Source organism: Sinocyclocheilus grahami, unplaced genomic scaffold, assembly GCF_001515645.1.
Source record: "Sinocyclocheilus grahami isolate Dianchi unplaced genomic scaffold, SAMN03320097.WGS_v1.1 scaffold306.1, whole genome shotgun sequence".
NCBI lineage: Eukaryota > Metazoa > Chordata > Actinopteri > Cypriniformes > Cyprinidae > Sinocyclocheilus > Sinocyclocheilus grahami.
In genome coordinates, this window is record NW_015505485.1 from 459425 (window position 1) to 479332 (window position 19908).

A 19908-nucleotide genomic window follows, 5' to 3' on the forward strand; every position below is an offset into this window, starting at 1 on the left:
TTTTTTTTTTCCTATTCCACTGCCCGCATCGCATCTTTGTCAACACAAAAGCGCATTCTGTGTGAATGGCACCTTATGGTCCTTCACAGAGCGCGTCACACATGAGCGGTTAATCACGTGCGCCGACATGGGGTTGGATAATTATTTTCTCTTTACTGTTATCATTGGTATATTGTCAAAGTGTCTAATTCTAACGTTTGATAATCTTCTAAAAATGAAGATTACTCAATTTATAAAAAATAAAATTGTCGCAAAACATTAAATCGGAAAAATCGACCAAGCCCTAGTTGGAGCTAAACTCTGCAGGAAAGTGGACCTCGAGGGCCAGAGTTGAGAACCCCTGGGTTAAATCATTATCAGTCCGTTTTCCGTTTTTTTTTCCCACTAAAATGCACAAAACTGAAAATGGGTTTTTAAAACTATTACTGCTTTAAGTGTTCCTGAAATGTAATCTTAACCAGTATTTATCAATTTCAGTCTTTCTGGAGCTGTACTTGCAAATTAAAACAACTCTTTTCTATTTTAATATATTTTCAAATCTAATTTATTCCTGTGATGGCGAAGCTGAATATTCAGCATTCATTACTCCAGTCTTCAGTGTCACATGATCCTTCAGAAATCATTCTAATATGCTGATTTAGTGCTCAAAAACACTTCTTAAAATTTAAGAAGTGCATTAAACATTATATTACTCAAGGTTTCCCAAACTGGGTGTGTGCTACAGGGGGTTTATGAGTTTAATGAAAAGCTAATAATTAATTAAATCATAAAAATTTTAAATTAAAACAAATCATTTTCAAATGAATCAAAATAAAACACTAAGGCTACTGAAAAAAGAGAGAAATATTGTATTTGTTTAGCCTACCGGCATGTCATATGACCATAACCAACTTCAGACAACCATTAACATGCAAATGTAATACTTCATTATTAAAAGATTTATTTTAAAATCTCAGGGGTACTTCAAATAAAAATATATTCAGTAAAAGAAGATCAGATGACAAAGTTGGTGAATTTGTGCATGTTAATGTGTTTGAAAGACAAACGCCTTCCAAATTAATACACGGTCAAATAAATTATATAATTTAAAAAAAATAATAATGTGTTCATCAGTAGATCCAATGTTGAAACACTTCTTAAACCTGAAATGATTTTTGTAAATCCAGTGATCAAATGCTGTGTGGACTCTCAAATTTCTGTATAATTATATCCACCTGACTAGTGACTGATCTCTGTGTAAATGTCCACAAAACTGGAGGACTTTATGAGTGTAAATAAGCGGTGGCTATTTTAGAAAGGAATATTTAAAGGGGTCATATTATGTTGCTAAAAAGAACATTATTTTGTGTATTTGGTGTAATGAAATGTGTTTATGCGGTTTAAGGTTCAAAAAACACATTATTTTCCAAATACTGTACATTATTGTTTCTCCTCTATGCCCTGCCTTTCTGAAACACGTCGATTTTTACAAAGCTCATCAGTCTGAAAAAGCGAAGTGTGCTCTGATTGGCCAGCTATCCAGTGCGCTGTGATTGGCCGGATATCTCAAGTGTGTGACGGAAATGTTACGCCCCTTACCATACTGTGATGCCGTGTCCCGGCCGGAGCAACAAGACAAAAACATTAAAACCCATTATAAACAAGGCATTTGTTGCATCCAGTGGGGACATAATTACTGATTATAATGACTTATACTGTCTTTTTTTTTGCCTCGTAAACATAAAACCATGTCTGCATTTGTGATCGGAGAAATTACAAACAACAAGTGCTACTCTACACTGCTCAAAACTCACGTTTGAATCGTCAGTGGCAAATTCTTTAAATATAAAAAAACATACTTTCTAGTCGTGTTCTCTTTTGGAAGGCCAAACAAAGTAGTTTCGCTTTCACAACAAAAAACACAGCGTCACACACGGCGGACTTGAGTGAGCGGAGGCGGGCGGGCTTGCGGCAACCACATGTGACGACCCCGGGCTGGACTCCACTTCGTCCACGGTGAAAGCCGATCTGGCGATCCACAGCGCAAAGTTGATGTATTTCCTCAGCGACCAGCACGGATCAGCTCCAGGCATGACGAAGTGGATATCGTCCTCTTTTGGAAGGCCAAACAAAGTAGTTTCGCTTTCACAACGAAACACACAGCGCCTTCAAGACATGGCGTGTTAGAACGAGCCGTTTTAGGTAGGTGTGGCTGACTCTTAACTTTTATAAAGAATATTTCTTTGGATTTGAGACTTTAGTCTTTGCAACTTTACAGATCTTCTTTATGCACCAAAAGCTTGTAACACTCCAAAGAGAAAGGAAAACTTGAAATCGCATCATATGACTCCTTTAAAGGATGAAAGAGCAATTAGGGAGAATCAATAAATTATGAATAAATTAGTTATTGTGTAAATAATATGTAATCATGTAATCCATAAAAAAGTAACTAGTGTGATTGAGTATTTTAAAATGTAATTTAACCTAATTGAAATCTTTTATAATATTATACAAATCTTTACTGATACTTTTGATCAATTTAATGCACTCTTACTGAATAAAAGCATTAAATTCTTTAACAAAAAATCTAATTGACCGTTTGAACCATCTTATGTAATAATTGGTGTTATGTTAAAGGGGTCCTATTATGCTTTTTCACATTTTCAACTTTAGTTAGTCTGTAATGTTGCTGTTTGAGCATAAAAAAGATCTGCAAAGTTACAAAGCTCAACGTCCACTTCAAAAGGAGATATTTGATTTAACAGAAATCCCTCTTCAAAAACTACAACGAACGACTCGTTTGGACTACAACGCATATTTTCTGGGATTTGTGATATCACAAATATCGACGAATGGGACGAGACCTGGTTGAGCTGCACTAGAGAAGGCAATGAGTGTTATCACTATGTCGGAGACACGCTAGCTTTCCCAAGCCAGACGAACTTAGAGTGGTCACAATTGATTTGATTTTGACGCAATATTTACACTGAAGCTCGCAGGCGGCTATGGTAAGGGGCGTGACATTTCCCGACCAGGCGCCGAGTGCGCTTTCACAACGAAAAACACAGCATCACACACGGCGGACTTGAGTGAGCGGAGGCGGGCGGGCTTGCGGCAACCACATGTGACGACCCCGGGCTGGACTCCACTTCGTCCACGGTGAAAGCCGATCTGGCGATCCACAGCGCAAAGTTGATGTATTTCCTCAGCGACCAGCACGGATCAGCTCCAGGCATGACGAAGTGGATATCGTCCTCTTTTGGAAGGCCAAACAAAGTAGTTTCGCTTTCACAACGAAACACACAGCGCCTTCAAGACATGGCGTGTTAGAACGAGCCGTTTTAGGTAGGTGTGGCTGACTCTTAACTTTTATAAAGAATATTTCTTTGGATTTGAGACTTTAGTCTTTGCAACTTTACAGATCTTCTTTATGCACCAAGAGCTTGTAACACTCCACAGAGAAAGGAAAACTTGAAATCGCATCATATGACTCCTTTAAAGGATGAAAGAACAATTAGGGAGAATCAATGAATAAATTAGTTATTGTGTAAATAATATGTAATCATGTAATCCATAAAAAAGTAACTAGTGTGATTGAGTATTTTAAAATGTAATTTAACCTAATTGAAATCTTTTATAATATTATACAAATCTTTACTGATACTTTTGATCAATTTAATGCACTCTTACTGAATAAAAGCATTAAATTCTTTAACAAAAAATCTAATTGACCGTTTGAACCATCTTATGTAATAATTGTGTTATGTTAAAGGGGTCCTATTATGCTTTTTCACATTTTCAACTTTAGTTAGTCTGTAATGTTGCTGTTTGAGCATAAAAAAGATCTGCAAAGTTACAAAGCTCAAAGTCCACTTCTAAAGGAGATATTTTATTTAACAGAAATCCCTCTTCAAAAACTACAACGAACGATTCGTTTGGACTACAACGCATATTTTCTGGGATTTGTGATATCACAAATATCGACGAATGGGACGAGACCTGGTTGAGCTGCACTAGAGAAGGCAATGAGTGTTATCACTATGTCGGAGACACGCTAGCTTTCCCAAGCCAGACGAACTTAGAGTGGTCACAATTGATTTGATTTTGACGCAATATTTACACTGAAGCTCGCAGGCGGCTATGGTAAGGGGCGTGACATTTCCCGACCAGGTGCCGAGTGCTGCCAATCACAACACACACTGGCCCAGCTAACCAATCACAGCACATTTCGTATTTCAGAAGGCAGGCCTTCATTGGGTACAGGAACTATTCGAGCCGTTCATGCCAGACTGAGGAGAGAGGTGTTGTAATAATGTCAAATATGTGAAAAATAATGTGTTTTTCGAACAACCTAGTATGAGAGCCTGTTCTAGTACACCCCCAAAACTAAATCAAGACTTTGTAAAAGAGCATAATAGGACCCCTTTAAGTGCGCTCTCACAAGTGTGTGACCTTCACCATACTAACCCGTGTGAACTTGGAACACATTTCTTCAGCCTCTTTGATAAGTCCAGCCTTGAGCAAATACTTGGCACACTTGGAGTTGATGAAGCGGTCAGCGGTGTCCAGAGCCTGGGCCTCGTCCATCCAGCGAGCAGCTTCACGGATGTTACCCGCATGCTTTCAAGAGAACAAGGCATGGAAAACTAAATTAATTCTCTTAAGTCTCTCATTTCTTTTACCTCAGGCTGTTTCAACGACCTGAGTGCGTTTACCTTGTATATCTTCGCCTTGATGAGGAAGAGCTCTATGAGGGTGGGGGTGCTTTCAATGGCTGTGTTGATGTATTCGAGGGCAAGAGTCTGTTTGCCGATATGGTTGAAATGCTGGGCAAGGAAATACTGAACCCACAGTAAAGTAGTGGGTGGCTCTGTCTTTCCATCATCTACAAATTCAGCATCACATGTCCACAGTGAGAACTTTGGCACCATTACTGCAACTGCTATCCGTCATTAAAATCTGTTCACATGTACTCACCATTTTGGTTGAACATTTTACAAGCTCTCAAACTTTTTTCATAGCCCACAACTAATTCATCAATTATTGCTACCTGCAGAAGACAGGAAGACGTTATAAAAAAATATATATTTTCTTATATGTTTAAGTCCAGAAGAAACTTCTACACATTTTCTTGGTCACATCGCCCATCTCACCTTGTCTTTAAGGTGGTAGAGTGATTTCAGTGTGGTAAAGACAGGCGGGCATCCTTTGCTGAAGTTCATCCGCAGGTAGCGATCCAAACACTCTCTAAACTTCTCACCTGGGAGAGCCAAATGCGGTCACATACACAGACACATTATGAGAGCATAACAGCCCTATTGATTTGACAAGACTGGCGCTGACCTGTGAGGAAGCTGAGAGGAAGTCTTCTTGGCACCAGGCCTTTAGGATACTTAACCCAGGCATCTTCATAGATTTTCTGCTTCCCCTCAACACTCTCTGAGAGCAGTATGACATAGTATCAGGGATTCATAGAAATGAAAATCAGCCAAGATTTGTGTCCAGAAAAATTTATATTTACTTGGTTTGAGTGCTTTCTCTAGCCCTTGATAATAGCTCCAGTTCTCAGGGTTTCTCTCCAGCAGTCGGTGGTAGACCTCCGTAGCTTCACCAGCCCGATCTAACTTGAGAAGCAGCTCTCCTACACACATATCAACATACGTTGCTTTAAAGAAACGGCGACAGCACAGCATAAACAAGTTCATGGCACACATAAGGATGTCAACGCAGAAAATATACAATTAACATAAAAATTCTGTTATTTTGTTTAAATAAAAAATAAACTACCGTTCAAAAGTTTCGGGTCAACAATTCTTTTTGAAAGAAATTAATACTTTTATCAACACATGAAAATTGGTGGTACATACATTAAACATTTTTACAAAAGATTACTATTTCAAATAAATGCTATTCATCTACTCATTTTATCCTACAATTGTACCAGTTTCCACAAAAATATTCAGCAGCACAACTGTTTTCAGTATTAATAATTAAGGGTGCTCCGATCAGGATTTTTGGGCAGGTCACAGATTGTCGATCACAGGAAGAAGTATCTGCCGATACCGATCTTTTTGAAGCCTTCCTTTTATCATTTAGAGTCATTTATAGTGATGCTCCAGTCAGGATTTTTACAGACATTCACTCAGGGCCTGAATTTCATTTTTGAAAATGGGGGGAATTCCCCTCTTAGGTGACTCTTGTGGAGGGGGACTTACAAAAATAGGGTACCTATTAAGCTCACATACCCATTAAGCACACTTCCATTTTTGAGCTCAGATTATAAAAAGAAAAAATAATGTATTATCCTACATGATGTCTTAACCAATTGATGTGTTTGTTATCACATAGGCCTATATAATTATCTCACCTAAATGTTTGATCATGCAGTGCATTTTGTTTTTTACCATGGGGCAATTGTTGCACAATAGCTTACACACAGCACAAGCCAGATTTCGTGAGCTGTATGTGAGGTGGCCTCATGCCAAGTTCACACATACTCCGTTTGCAGTGCGCATGCAGTCCATTTGCAGTATGTAAGTGGTGCAGAAGCAGCACGGACTCATACTGTGCTTTCACACAGAGGTCCGCTACTGATCCGTGGCTGTTCGCCACAAACACAACATTTATCCTTTTTGATTTCAAATCCAAACGTTGTTACTGAAAATGCTTTTTGAGCATTGTGATTCTGTTTTTACGCAGTACAGTAATACAATCTTTCACAGACGTGTTTAAAGGGATCCTATTATGCTTTTTCACTTTTTCAACTTTAGTTAGTCTGTAATGTTGCTGTTTGAGCATAAAAAAAGATCTGCAAAGTTACAAAGCTCAAAGCCCAGTTCAAAAGGAGATATTTTATTTAACAGAAATCACTTTTCAAAAACTACAACGAACGACTCGTCTGGACTACAACGCATATTTTCCAGGACAAATGGGACGAGACCTGGTTGAGCTGCACTAGAGAAGGCAACAAGTGTTATCACTATGTCGGAGACATGCTAGCTTTCCCAAGGCAGATGAACTTAGAGTGGTTACAATCATCTGGGTTTAAATCACGCTCAATTTGATTTGATTTTGGCGCAATATTTACACTGAAGCTTGCAGGCGGCTATGGTAAGGGGCGTGACATTTCCCGACCAGGCGCCGAGTGCTGCCAATCACACAACAACCTAGTATGAGAGCCTGTTCTAGTACACCCCCAAAACAAAATCAAGACTTTGTAAAAGAGCATAATAGGACCCCTTTAAACGCAATAAATATAAGCAAGAGTATGTGTGAAACTGGAGTTATGTGTGTGTGCTTTGAGTGTGCATGAGCGCACCGTCTCTAGGCGAGCACGCAAGTGCTGAATTAAACACTGGCAAGAATTAAAAAGAAATTAAAATTATAAACTTTAGTGACGATGCAACTGCCTCGATTGTGCAAGTGACAATTCCTGTGTAAGTGACAATTCCTGTGTGAACTGTGCAGCTTGCATATTGTGCAGACGCGATGTGCTGATTTGAAGCCATTTGCGCATTTAGAGAAGGAAAGAGAAAGCGCACGGTGATTCACTCACGCTGTTTGTGAAATTATAGATCACAGAAAATGGCTTTATAAGTTATTTACTGAAGAAATATCAACTGCACCTCACCATCAGCATTATAATTATTTTACCCATGCCGGACAGAGATTGAGACCGTGCCGCTGCATGTCATGCCAAACCTCTCACAGCAGGCACGCGTCATCAGCTTGAGATTGGTTTATGAGATCAACCTTTATAGAGACCGCCGATCAAACTTCCCCAAGCCATTATCGGCTGATAGAGATCGGTAGCCAATCAATTGGAGCACCCCATTAATAATAATAAATGTTTCTTGAGCACCAATTCAGTAAATGCAGTCTTGGTGAGCATCAGAGTCTTCTTAAAAAAAAAAAAAAAAATCTCACCCACCCAAAACTTTTGAATGGTAGTTAAATAACTAAAAAAAAAAAAAACTAAAAAAAAAATAATAAATTAGAAAAAAAAAATAAATACATTTAAATAGTATAAGTGAATTTAGGCATCACAACACAACATGTTCAGCATTAAAATATGAATATTCATTCTGAGATTTGATAGGATTTAACAGTGTTATTAAATGAGTTTGTTTTAAATATTAAGCAAGCATCAGATGACAGCAAAATATGAAAAATGAGCATACACCGATTATCATGCAATCAGCCGGGAAAAAAACAGAAACCCTCTAATTTCAGCCAATAACCAATATATATGCATATAAAAAAAAACACACCTCGTGTCTCCTCTACAGCCAGTTTGTCACAGATCTGTTTTTCATAGCTGGTCAGGTGATCGAGGGCTTCTTTGCTAAGCCCGGCCTCCCTCAACAGCTGATTCTGATAAAGCAACAGCTCACTGTACTCGTAATCCACTTTATCTGGAGATGTCTGAAACACAATCAACAACAAACCTCAGTGGCATCCAAAAACAAACACCTGGTGGTATCCACTACTAAGCTATCTGCAACAATAAACTTAGTGTAGATGACAACTGACAGGAAGCAGTGAAAAATATACCTGTTGTGTTTTGCGGAACTCCTCCACGATCTTAGCAGCCATCTCATAATCTTCCAGAAGGTGGTATGCAATGGCATAACCGATCCAGGAGGCTCTTTGAGCTGGCCGCAACTGCAGTAACTGGTACCTGGTCTCCTGTGATGAAATGTTACAAATTATATTATGACCATAACAATTTGAGTGAAAGGATGCCTTTGGAAAAAGTATTTTTACTGGCTTGCACCATGGAACATTGTAGTTTTCTAACACATGGAAGCACTTACATTCAAAATAACTTACCCTGTAACCTTCGAGGTCTCTCATTTGGATCTGCAGCAGTGAGAGATCTCTGAGGATTTGCAGATTGTCTTTGTCCCATTTAAGAGCATTCCTGTAGCACTTGATGGCCTCGTCATACTTCTTATCTGAGCGCTGAAGCAAACCATACACGTGCCAACCTGAAGATAATTTAAGGACAGGAAACAGCACTGCGCCTAGGGCTGTACGATTTGGCGGGAAAATAAACAAATTTATATTTTTCTGCAATTTAAAGGGGACATCAGATGCAAAATTCACTTTTACATGGTGTTTGCATATAAATGTGTCTTGTGTGGACACAATTATCAATTAAAGAGACATGCATCAAAACGGGTCGCTGTGAACAAAGCTTTTTTTGACAAGGTAAAATGGGTGTTGTTTTACACGACCACGGAGGAATTTTAGACATTTCATGAAGACCCTAAAGAATCATACCAAATTGTGGAAAATGGGCATTTGATTTCCCCTTAAAAGGCACAATATGTAATTTTCGCCGCTAGAGGGCGTGTATTCAAAATAAACAAATAGACAAAGGTGTAGTTTGATGACGCTGTGACTGAGTGTGGAATCATGGGAGTTGTTGTCTTCATCCCCACAGCCGATGCAATCCGACGGGACTCGGGCAGAAATCATGTTCATGGATGAGCTAATGATTTATTAATGTAGTAGAATGAAGCAGGGTGAGGCTGAAAGCCATCGAAGCTAAACGAGGCCGCTGAACGAGCGTGACACACGGCTCGAAAGCAGCGGAGCTTTTATTATGCCACAGCCGACCGCTTCCGCTCCTTCCTGTCATGCGTATGTGGGGGGAAAAAAAGCAGCACTGTTTTATCATACTAGATACATTTGAAAGTTCTGTTATAACACTACTCTGTGCGGTCGTCACCGGTCTATTAAAACGCACAACATATTAAAGCGTCTTTGGTGTTTCCATGTTTTCTACAAAATAAAACCGGAAATCGAGGGGTTATGACGTCATTGGCAGGCGACACAATGACACTATGGACACGGTCCGTGTCACTAGTTAAAATTGCTTATTTCTCTGGATTTAAACATTCTTTGAAACATTTGGGATAATGTAAGTACACAAGTCAGCAAAATATATAACACTGTTCTAGTGGTTTTTGGATATTTTAATAAAAAAAATCTTACATATTGTGCCTTTAAAATGTGGTAAGGTTAAAAACAATAAAAAGCTCTCATGACTGAGGTAAGACCCTTGAGCAAGGCAAACCCCCAACTGCTCCCCGGGAGCAGCAGCACATGGCTGCCCACTGCTCCGGGTGTGTGTTTACGGTGTGTGTGTGTGTGTTCACTACTGTGTGTGCACTTGGATGGGTTAAATGCAGAGCACAATTTCAGAGTATTGGACACCATACTTGGCCACACATCACATCACTTTAACTTCACTTTAACAGTTGTGCACAGATATTACTCATTCTTTTGACAACGCTTTTCATGAATCTACTGACAGTGGAAAAAGTGTTAAGGATACAGACATGACTCTTCAGATCATTTCGTAAGCCACGTCGCACTAGGTCATATGCCTCCTCCTTTCGGCCCAAGCAGTTCAGAGTCAGTCCTTTCATTGCAAGGGTCTCTGCGGGATGGGAAAAAAAGAGATCATCATGCGCTCAACAAATTTAATTAGTCAAAATGATGAGAAAGTGAAGTAATGAATGTCTGAGAATGGGCTTACCTCCGTGTTCGGCAAACTTCGGGTTGGACAGGATCTGTTTGCAAAACTTGAGCCCATTTCTGTACTGCTTGTGTTCATAGCATCTCTGCAAGACATAAAATGGAAAATGCACGCTAATAATAACACTTTCACTGCGCATTAGGCAAAATGAAAGTAGGGTTAAGGTGTGTGGTTAGTGATGTACATCTTCTGAACACTTCAAATCACCTTCAAAACCACATAGAAATAAGTGTGAGGCACATCATGATTCCAAATATAAAATCAGGACACTCAGTGTACAAGTGTGAATCACCTTAGCACTCTGTAGCAGACGATACAAAGGCAAAAGGAGATCATGAACTCATGCAAAGACATGAGCTGGATAATCAAGATATCAGTGCTAGAAAGGAATCTGACGCACCTCGTGTTGCAATAATATCCTCCAACTGTATGGAATCATAGTCTGAAGCTAAAAAGTAGAGTCTTTGACTACCATACACTATGTGATTTTCTGTCAACTCAAATCTGCAGACTGGCTTTGACTTTCGGCAACTAGCTTCAACTTGCTCAGACCGTAAATGGGGGGGGATTGTGTAGTGTATTCCAGCCTTTCCTCATGTAACTCTTATTAAAGTAGTTCACAATGCTGCTAAAACGCCTGTGGCATGCTCAGAAAAAAAAGGCTATGATGGTGAGATGTTAATTACAAAACAGATTCCCGATCTATTTTGGTCACCACAACAGTTTAGACATCCCAGGAGAGCTGTCTGCCAAATATCAACATAACAGTAACATGAAGGAATGCCCTCTGGCATAATCATGTTTAATGGACAGATCTCTTTAGGCTCTGCAGTTGGCATTGTTATTATGACTGAAAAGTTATGTGTGAGTCTAAGAAATTAAATCAAAATAAGGTATTTTAACAACTCAAGCTCCCTCTCTGTGACAGAACAGAAACAGATGTTAGAAAGCACAAATAAACCATCGTCAGATGACCTTGAATGTCTTACTCTGTATTCTGGAATAACAGAAATCAGCACTGTCTAACAATCAGTAAAAACAACCATTTGGGGATGTTTCATGACTGGTCATTAAAGGGGTCATATGATGCTTTTTTAAAGATCATTATTTTGTGTATTTGGTGTAACAGAATATGTTGACATGCTTTAATGTTCAAAAACACATTATTTTTCAAATACTGTACATTATTGTAGGTCCTCTATGCCCAGCCTCTCTCAAACGCTTCGTTTTCTACAAAGTCCCTCCTTCCGACAAGCGCAGTCTGCTCTGATTGGCCAGCTGACCCAGTGCATTGTGATTGGCCGAACACCACAAGCACTCGTCAGAAATGTAACGCCCCTTACCATAATCGCTTCATCTTCATCTTTCAAAATAAATGTAAAGACAGAGCCCGAAAGGGGAACAGAGTCACGTCACAGACAGTGATGAAGCTGGTCTCTCTCACTCTCTCTCACACGCACGCGCGCACACACACACACACAAACATATGATGCGCAAAACTCCGCATTTGAACAGTCAATAGCAAATACTTAAACTAATAACAAAAAGTAGCTGATTCAGAAGCGCCAGATTGTCACAGCAAAGTCAGAATTACCTCCTCTCCTAGGTTCACAAAACGGTCGTCCATAAAATGCATTGCTGTTCTGTTGTAAGTAATCTTAAATATTCCTAAATGCATCTACTTTCGGAAGGCCAAATAAAGTGCTTTTGCCTAGAAACACACAGCGTCTCCCTGACATGGCTGCTTCATCACTAACTGCGGTTACTGAAACCACGCCTTCTTTATTTGCGTGAACATTTTGACGGCATTATGCTAATATTTCCACATAGTGAGGTAGATATGTGGGGGGCGTGTTAGAACGAGTCATTTTAGGGGGGCGTGGCAGAGTCTTAACTTTGATAAAGAATATCTCTTTGGTTTTGAGACGTTAGTCTTTGCAACTTCAGGGATCTTATCTATGCACAATCAGCTTGTAACACTCCAAAGAGAAAGGAAAACTTGAAATCGCATCATATGACCCCTTTAATACACATTACTAATTAAAGGGATAGTTCACCCAAAAACGAAAATTTGACGTTTATCTGCTATCTGCTGTTTATCAGGGTTTAATTTGGATTTGTCTGTGCATGTTTTTTTTACTCTCATAGATTTTGTTACCATTGCCATGCATTATACGACTGATAGACTGCAACGGCTGGACTTAATCATAATTTGTGTTCTACTGAAGAAACAGTCACCTACATCTTGGATGCCCTGGGGGTAAGCAGATAAACATCAAATTTTCATTTTTGGATGAACTATCCCTTTAAGAGCAATGACTGTTAAATCACTACAACCTAAAACTACTACAACTTCTTAAAGTCGGCATGAAACGGAAGTTGCGATTGTCTTTTCTTCTCTAATGTGACGTATATCCGAGTCGTTTACCCCTCACGTCTCTAGCTCCGCCCTTGCGCCATAGCTCGTGACCGAAAGAGAATGAGTCGTTTTGAGGGGGAGGGGAGGTTAACGGTTTTTTGATTAAAGGGAACATGAATTTTAAAAAAATAATGACGTTCACGGATAAATTATTTATAATAAACACTACAATATTCCATTAAAAAATAAGAATTTTCTATTTTGATTTCATGGTGACTTTAAAGCACAAAGAGTTTCATAACAACAAAAGTTCATCATTTGGATGTTTAAAACTATTTTTAATTGTTCTCTATCAGAGTAGTCATTTTACCAGCTGTGTCCTAGAAAACTGAACTGCCCAGAAACATGATCATAAATGTTATCTAGGCAGACAGCTAACCAGGTTTTGAGACACAGCCAACCTGTCAAGCAAGTCAGTTTCCCACAGTACATTCTCTTTTGGTTTCTGTGTGAACCTTTAAAGTAAACTTGATACTTAATCAATTAAACCTGTATTTTGTGGCATAATCTTATTAAAACCCCTGTGAAATCACAAAGTTTTGCAACTTTTAGCAAAGCAGATTTGCTACATGCTACTGTGTCAGCATATAACACACACTACATGCAAGTGTGCTACTATATGTTGACAAGTTTAAGGTTCAACTATTATTAAATCTCAGTAACAGAATAATTGTTAAAAACAATATATCCAGTATATCGACTAACTAATATCAATATTATTTGACTCATCTTGCATTACACCCACTTCTGTCCATTCAAAAACATGTCCCTCCCTTGACATGACTAAGAAATCCTGATTCCTGGACTAAAGTTTCTCTTTTCAAATGTGTATATAATTTACTGGTTAATGCATGATTTCTCCAGTTAGGATCTGACAGCAGATTTGAGGGGTAGCGTTCAGGTACTAATTAAATTGTCCAATAATGCACAATAATGAGAAAATCACGTTTTTCCAATAAAGCTTGCATAACAAATCTGTAAACGACACACTAACGTAATTATTGCATCAATACCTTCGTATGTCTCATACTCTGCTATTAATTTGAGGTTAGTGTTGCTTTAAATGGATTAACTTTCATTCTGTTCACTTGTACGGTGACTAATCGATTCAACCCCGTGTTTTGACACGACTAGTGCACAAAACCCTCAAACGACACGTTGTTTAGCACTGTTTAATGTTTATTCCGTCCACACAGCTATCAAATCACTGATCTTTGCGCTTATTTAGCCGTTCTGTGTCGGGCAAGTTCATCTGCTCTCAAAGTGCGTGAACGTGCATGAGCTAATAGTCATGTTATGAGTATTAAAGCAATGCCAATGCTCTCTGTTAGCTTGCAGAGACTCTTAGTAGGTTTCTCTTGAGGTCAGCGGAGAGAGAGCCTGGCTAAAATAGGAAGGGGGTTGACACACGCTTGCGTTCTATTATTAACAATCCAGCGTTCGTTTGTAGATAGATTTTCCTCAACTTACCAATATTCTCTTAAAGAGAGCGTTCTCCTTCGGCGGCAGAGTTATCGAGGGCATGCTTCTGATTTTTCTTGGGTACTGATCACCGTGACTTTACTCTGATCATGAATCGGAATCCGCGATCCTCTGGCCGGATTGTCTGCCGTATCGTAATAGCCCCCCCGAACTTCGCTGTCTGGGGCTTCTCGCCTTCACGTGGTGACAGCAGGCCCCCCTTCAGAACCAAAATGGCGACGCTGCTTCTCCCCGGGTCAAGCGGTGAACTGCGCATGCGCTGAGTGTGCACTATTTCCGAGTCGGGGATGAAATTAACTTTTTTAAATATATATATATTATACATTAAAATATGTAATTATACGAGAAATATACATCATTTGAAATTAAATGACAGTGTTGCCCTGGCGATTACAATAAATGTACGACCAAGCATATATATTGAATGATGCCTGTTATGCCGAATGCATTGTAGTCACTAGATGGCAATATTATCTTGGTCGTATGCTGTTGTGTTTGACCATAGACTGTATACATTTGTAAGGGCTTGTGGGAGCAAGTGTACTAATGAACATATGTTTATTATAACTGATGAAACAGCTACTCATAAAAGCCTATTGTGGACAAATGTGTATAAACTGGAGTAAAACGTGGAGTATTTGTGGAAAATACTGTTTAAGTAATAAAGTAAAAGAGTTTATGTGGCTTTACAGGGTATATATTCAGCTAAAAGTGTGTTAGAGAGATATCATTTAGATATTGATTATTCTTGTATTTGTGTTCAACAGAAAAAGAGTTTTAAAAAATGTGTGTATACACAAGTATTTTTTGAGTGGAACATTTTGAAGGATTTTTAGATTTTATAGATTCAGGATCATTTTAATATATTTATGTATCATTCCATTCCAAGATAATAAATGTATTTTCTCATACACATTTATTATTGTTTTGGGAGTTTTTATTTAATTTATATTTTTCCAGGAGACCAAAGACTACAGCATATATTTAGAGAACATTGTCAATAAAAAAAGAAAACCTTTAATATTTTTCATGAATATAGAGTTTTTTGAATGAATGGTTGTATGTTCACTCGAGTGCGTTTCATTCCAGTGGTTCCACCGTGGTTGTTTCCAATGCCTTTGATTGACTTTCAAATACAAAAAGAAATAAATGAAAAGGAGAAGATCATTCCTATAAATATAGTAGTTCAACAGTATATAAATCAAGCATATTATTCACAATTACAGATTTATACGGATGGGTCGAAGGATCCTGAATCTGGAAGGACAGCAGCAGCAGTATATATTCCTGCATTTAAAATAAAAATAGCCAAAAGAATATCAGATCATTTGTCTGTTTTTACTACAGAATTAATAGCAATTATATTAGCACTACAATGGATTGAAGAAATACAACCAAATAATATTGTAATATGTACAGATTCAATGTCTGTTCTAACAAGTCTAGAGAGTGGTAAATCTGCAGCGCGGCAAGATCTAATATATGAAGTATTACAGTATTTGTTTAGAATTAGACAATCAGGGATAATGGTATACTTCCTATGGGTACCGGCTCATACTGGGGTGGAGGGAAATGAGGAAGTGGACTGCTTGGCTAAGATGGCTCTGAAGCACTCACATAGTGAAATTAATATAGCAATTAGCAAATCTGAAATCAAGAGAATTATATCAGTTGAAGTAAGAAAGATATGGCAAAAGTTATGGGATAGTGGAATAAAAGGAAGGCATCTTTACCAGATACAGGGGTGTGTAGGTGAAGAGAGAATAAGATGTGGGAGTAGGAAGAAAGATGTTATTATAACAAGAATGAGGATTGGACATTCAGCTTTAAATTTCAATTTACACAAAATAGGGAAGCATGAAAATGGAAGATGTGATAAATGTGGGAATCCAGAAACAGTAAAGCATATTCTTCTAGAATGTGATGCGTATGAAAGAGAAAGAAATCAGCTTAATCATAAATTAGGTTTGATGGGATTTGATAAAGTATCACTAAAGATATTACTAGGGAATAGACGAATGCAATCTAGAATTAAAGAAGAAGTGTTCAATTATCTAAAGAAGACAGGAAATATGGAAAGAATATAAAATGTAATAGTGTAGGTTTATATATATATATATAAAAAAAATTATTATTATTATTATTATTTTTTTTTAATAATATCCTTCTCTCTACCAAATCTGTTCACTCCACACTCCAGATCAGTAGGTGGCGGTAATGCACCTTTAAGTTGGTTTGCCAAAACCGCCAATAAACATCAGAAGAAGAAGAAGAAGAAGAGTGCGTTTCATTCGTTCGTGATCGATTACTCTACTTGCCACTAGGTCAGCCATTCCAGGAGTCAGGGAAAGTAATCGAGCAAAGATCGCATTTTGTCTGGGAGAGAAACTCTGTCAAAATGCCTCTCGGTCGGTTATTGTTGCGGACTTCAGCTGTCAATAAGAGTGAGTACGAAAATGCAAATGATATTTGACGTACATTATAGTCTCAGTACATTTCCTCGGTATATTTGTTTATTCGCCTCATGTAAGTTAGCAAAGCAGTATGGCCTGACCTTGCTTACATAGCAAGACTAGCAACACAGCAGCCAATATATTATAGTTTCATCGCACGTATATGTTATTTATATGTTACAGGCATTAACAAAAAAAAGTTTTATTTTTATTTTTTTTTATTTTACTTTATTCTAAAGTTTTAGAATACATTTGTAATCTATATATATATATATATATATGTTTGAATTGCCATTTTCAGGTTTTTGTGATTTACAACCAAGGACACTGAAAATGTTTATTTTTTATTATCTTAATAATTGTTACATTCATACGTATTACATCTAACAAAATGGGAATTTTGTGCTTGATAACATTTTAAATATTTGGAAAACTGCCGATCAGTGGGTTAATAAATCAATTCATATACAAACTATCAAGCTACCAAAACTGTCCAATAAATCAAACATTGTGTTAAATATATACGATTTTCTCTCTCTTTTCAGTGGTTAGCAGACATTTCTTTATAGCTTCCAAACCGGATCCCTCCAAGCCAAACATGCTGAGACTAGGACTGGCATTTGGAAGCGCCGCTGTCTTGTGGGCATTGGTAACTCGCTTTGAATGATCTCTCAAACATATGCACAGACTTTCTTTTTAGATTTTTATAAACGCACTCTCTGTTCCCCACCAGCTGTTTAAACAGCACAGCACTGATGTGCATGAGTACAAAACACAGAGTGGGTTAGAGTAATCCATGAGACCATGTAAGTAAAACCATTATCATCTCTTTAGTCCAGGGGTGCCCAAACTCGGTCCTGGAGGGCCGGTGTCCTGCAGAGTTTAGCTCCAACCCCAATTAAACACACCTGAACCAGCTAATCAAGCTCTTACTAGACATACTAGAAACTTTGCGGCAGGTGTGTTGAGGTAAGATGGATCTAAACTCTGCAGGACACTGGCCCTCCAGGACTGAGTTTGGGCACCCCTGCTTTAGTCAGTGTTAGTGGGCCTCATTTACGTAACGAACGTACGACAGAAAATTGGGTGTACTGTCGTTTCAACGCAAAATGTGGAATTTATCAATATGGACGTGAGCGGTGGCTACGATCAAATCTCACGTCTGGTCTCAGCTCGTGTACGCAAGTTTTTGAGTTACATGAAGTTGCGCACAGCATAGTAAATACGGTGGAGAATTGTAGATTGACAGCATTTTGTTCATTTTTATATTCCTGACCGTCAAACGAAGCTCATTAGTCGATCGTTAATCAGTAAGATTAGAATGTCTTTTTTTGGTGTTGTTTTGTACAGGGCTTTAGCTTTATATGCGCGAATAGCAGCATAAACACGACCGTGAGGATTCAATCGTCGCATCATGCACCTGCAGCGCTTCTGCGAAAGGAGAAAAACAGAAATTAAGTTTCTAAAAGGGATAAAATCAATAGGATCACACAAAATATATAATAGGCTATAATATAATTAACAGATTAAGGGGAAAAAAACACTGTGCAACAAGTATAGGCTACTCTCGTTTTTGTGACACTCTTAATGCATTTTATTTTCTTTCTTTATTAAAGATTATACATTTATTTATTTATAAAAATATTTTCTTTATTTTAAGATATTCATCTTTATTTGATTTAACCCATCTGATCGCAGAGGCGCCTCACGCACACACAAACAACATTAGTTCTAGCGTTGCCTGACATTTCAGCCATTCATCATCAAACATGGATATTAGAACATGAGTGAAGTATAAAGCCATGTTTAGGCTGCATAATGAATAATAGTTATGCAAACAAATGTTACAAATATGGCAGAAATTGAAACATTTGCTTGACATTTGTATGCTGTTTGTAATGAATGCCACTATAGCCTAATTTGTGTTTTATTTTATAGTTTAATATATAATTTTATAACTACTTATTTTTCATTCTTGTTCTGTTCTGAATACCGTTAAATTTTAAATATTTGTTGTAGAGTGAGGGGAACTAAATAGGCTGTTTATATTTGCCAGTATTTGAATATGCATATAAATTACATAAATTAATGTAGCCTAATTGTTTGCAATTACAAGGTTAAAGGGTGTTTTTGGAGTAAGATAAATTTCTCTTTCATGAGATTACTTCCTCTTTTTGGCCGGGTTTCGTTTCTGCGTGTCGTAAACTCTAGGGCGAGTCTTCTAAACCTGGGTGTTTTTAGGGGCGTGATATTCAAATAACGATTGTTTTCTGGCGCCACATTTATCAACATGCGATCATTCGTACGATGAGATTAGCAGCATACGAATGTTTCATAAATCACACGTGAACTCTGTCGTAAGTTGATTTGTGCGCACGGATCTGTGCTCGTTTCTACGTTAGTTTGATAAATGAGGCCCAGTGTCATTTGTAAATTTTGTTTGTTAAGTGATGCCATGCTAATGATGTAATAGTAACTGTTTTTTCCTTTGTAGGGCAACGATTGCTCTGTGTTTTGTGGATCTTCTGTGTTTCCTGCTTCACTGTGTCCTCTGCTTTTGAAAGATGTACAATAATGTTTATTAAAGATGTGTATATATAACTTGCCTCTAGTCACTCTCTCTTGACTCCAGCAAACATGAGTTGCAGAGATATAAATATTGTTAAATATACAGTTAAGCTTTGTTCCCTTCAATTTAGACTTATGATGTGGTTCATAAGCAAAACAATTACAGAATCATTCTTGAACTTTGTCTATCCTAATTAAGTAAATACAACTGTCAATTCTTTCAATGGGATCAGACTTTTGAAGCCAACATTCAGTGTCAACAAACCAGTGACGTTCCCAGATTACATTTTTAATATTCAATAAGAGTTCATGTGTTTAGGAGAAACAAGTTGATGATTTGAATAAAAAGATTACCTTCATACAGTGGAGAACATGCATGGACACAAAAAAGTGAATATGTTGGGTGTAATGGTAAATTGTCTGAGCCAAAATCTCATAATAGTATACTAATTAATTGG

The 19908-nt window shown here is 37.9% G+C and overlaps 2 protein-coding genes across 2 annotated transcripts in view; one reads left to right on the forward strand and one right to left on the reverse strand.

Annotated features, from left to right (window-relative positions):
- The window catches only part of LOC107601497 (N-alpha-acetyltransferase 15, NatA auxiliary subunit-like), a 19045-nt gene extending 4367 nt beyond the window's left edge, over positions 1 to 14678 (reverse strand). Inside the window, exons 1-12 of the mRNA XM_016293700.1 lie at positions 14418 to 14678; positions 10529 to 10613; positions 10325 to 10429; positions 8812 to 8969; positions 8533 to 8667; positions 8250 to 8403; positions 5501 to 5620; positions 5323 to 5418; positions 5133 to 5239; positions 4957 to 5029; positions 4695 to 4864; positions 4447 to 4599 (exon numbers count right to left, since the gene is read on the reverse strand). Coding sequence (XP_016149186.1) covers positions 4447 to 4599; positions 4695 to 4864; positions 4957 to 5029; positions 5133 to 5239; positions 5323 to 5418; positions 5501 to 5620; positions 8250 to 8403; positions 8533 to 8667; positions 8812 to 8969; positions 10325 to 10429; positions 10529 to 10613; positions 14418 to 14471 — 1410 coding nt within the window. The 5' untranslated portion in view covers positions 14472 to 14678. The remainder of the gene's footprint in view (positions 1 to 4446; positions 4600 to 4694; positions 4865 to 4956; positions 5030 to 5132; positions 5240 to 5322; positions 5419 to 5500; positions 5621 to 8249; positions 8404 to 8532; positions 8668 to 8811; positions 8970 to 10324; positions 10430 to 10528; positions 10614 to 14417) is intronic.
- A 2038-nt stretch (positions 14679 to 16716) lies between these two features.
- Positions 16717 to 19483, forward strand: LOC107601476 (NADH dehydrogenase [ubiquinone] 1 subunit C1, mitochondrial-like). The gene is made up of 4 exons (XM_016293656.1): positions 16717 to 16873; positions 17428 to 17531; positions 17616 to 17688; positions 19377 to 19483. The coding sequence occupies exons 1-3, from the start codon at positions 16828 to 16830 to the stop codon at positions 17673 to 17675; spliced, it is 210 nt and encodes a 69-aa protein (XP_016149142.1). The 5' UTR covers positions 16717 to 16827; the 3' UTR covers positions 17676 to 17688; positions 19377 to 19483.
- The last annotated feature ends 425 nt before the right edge of the window (positions 19484 to 19908 follow it).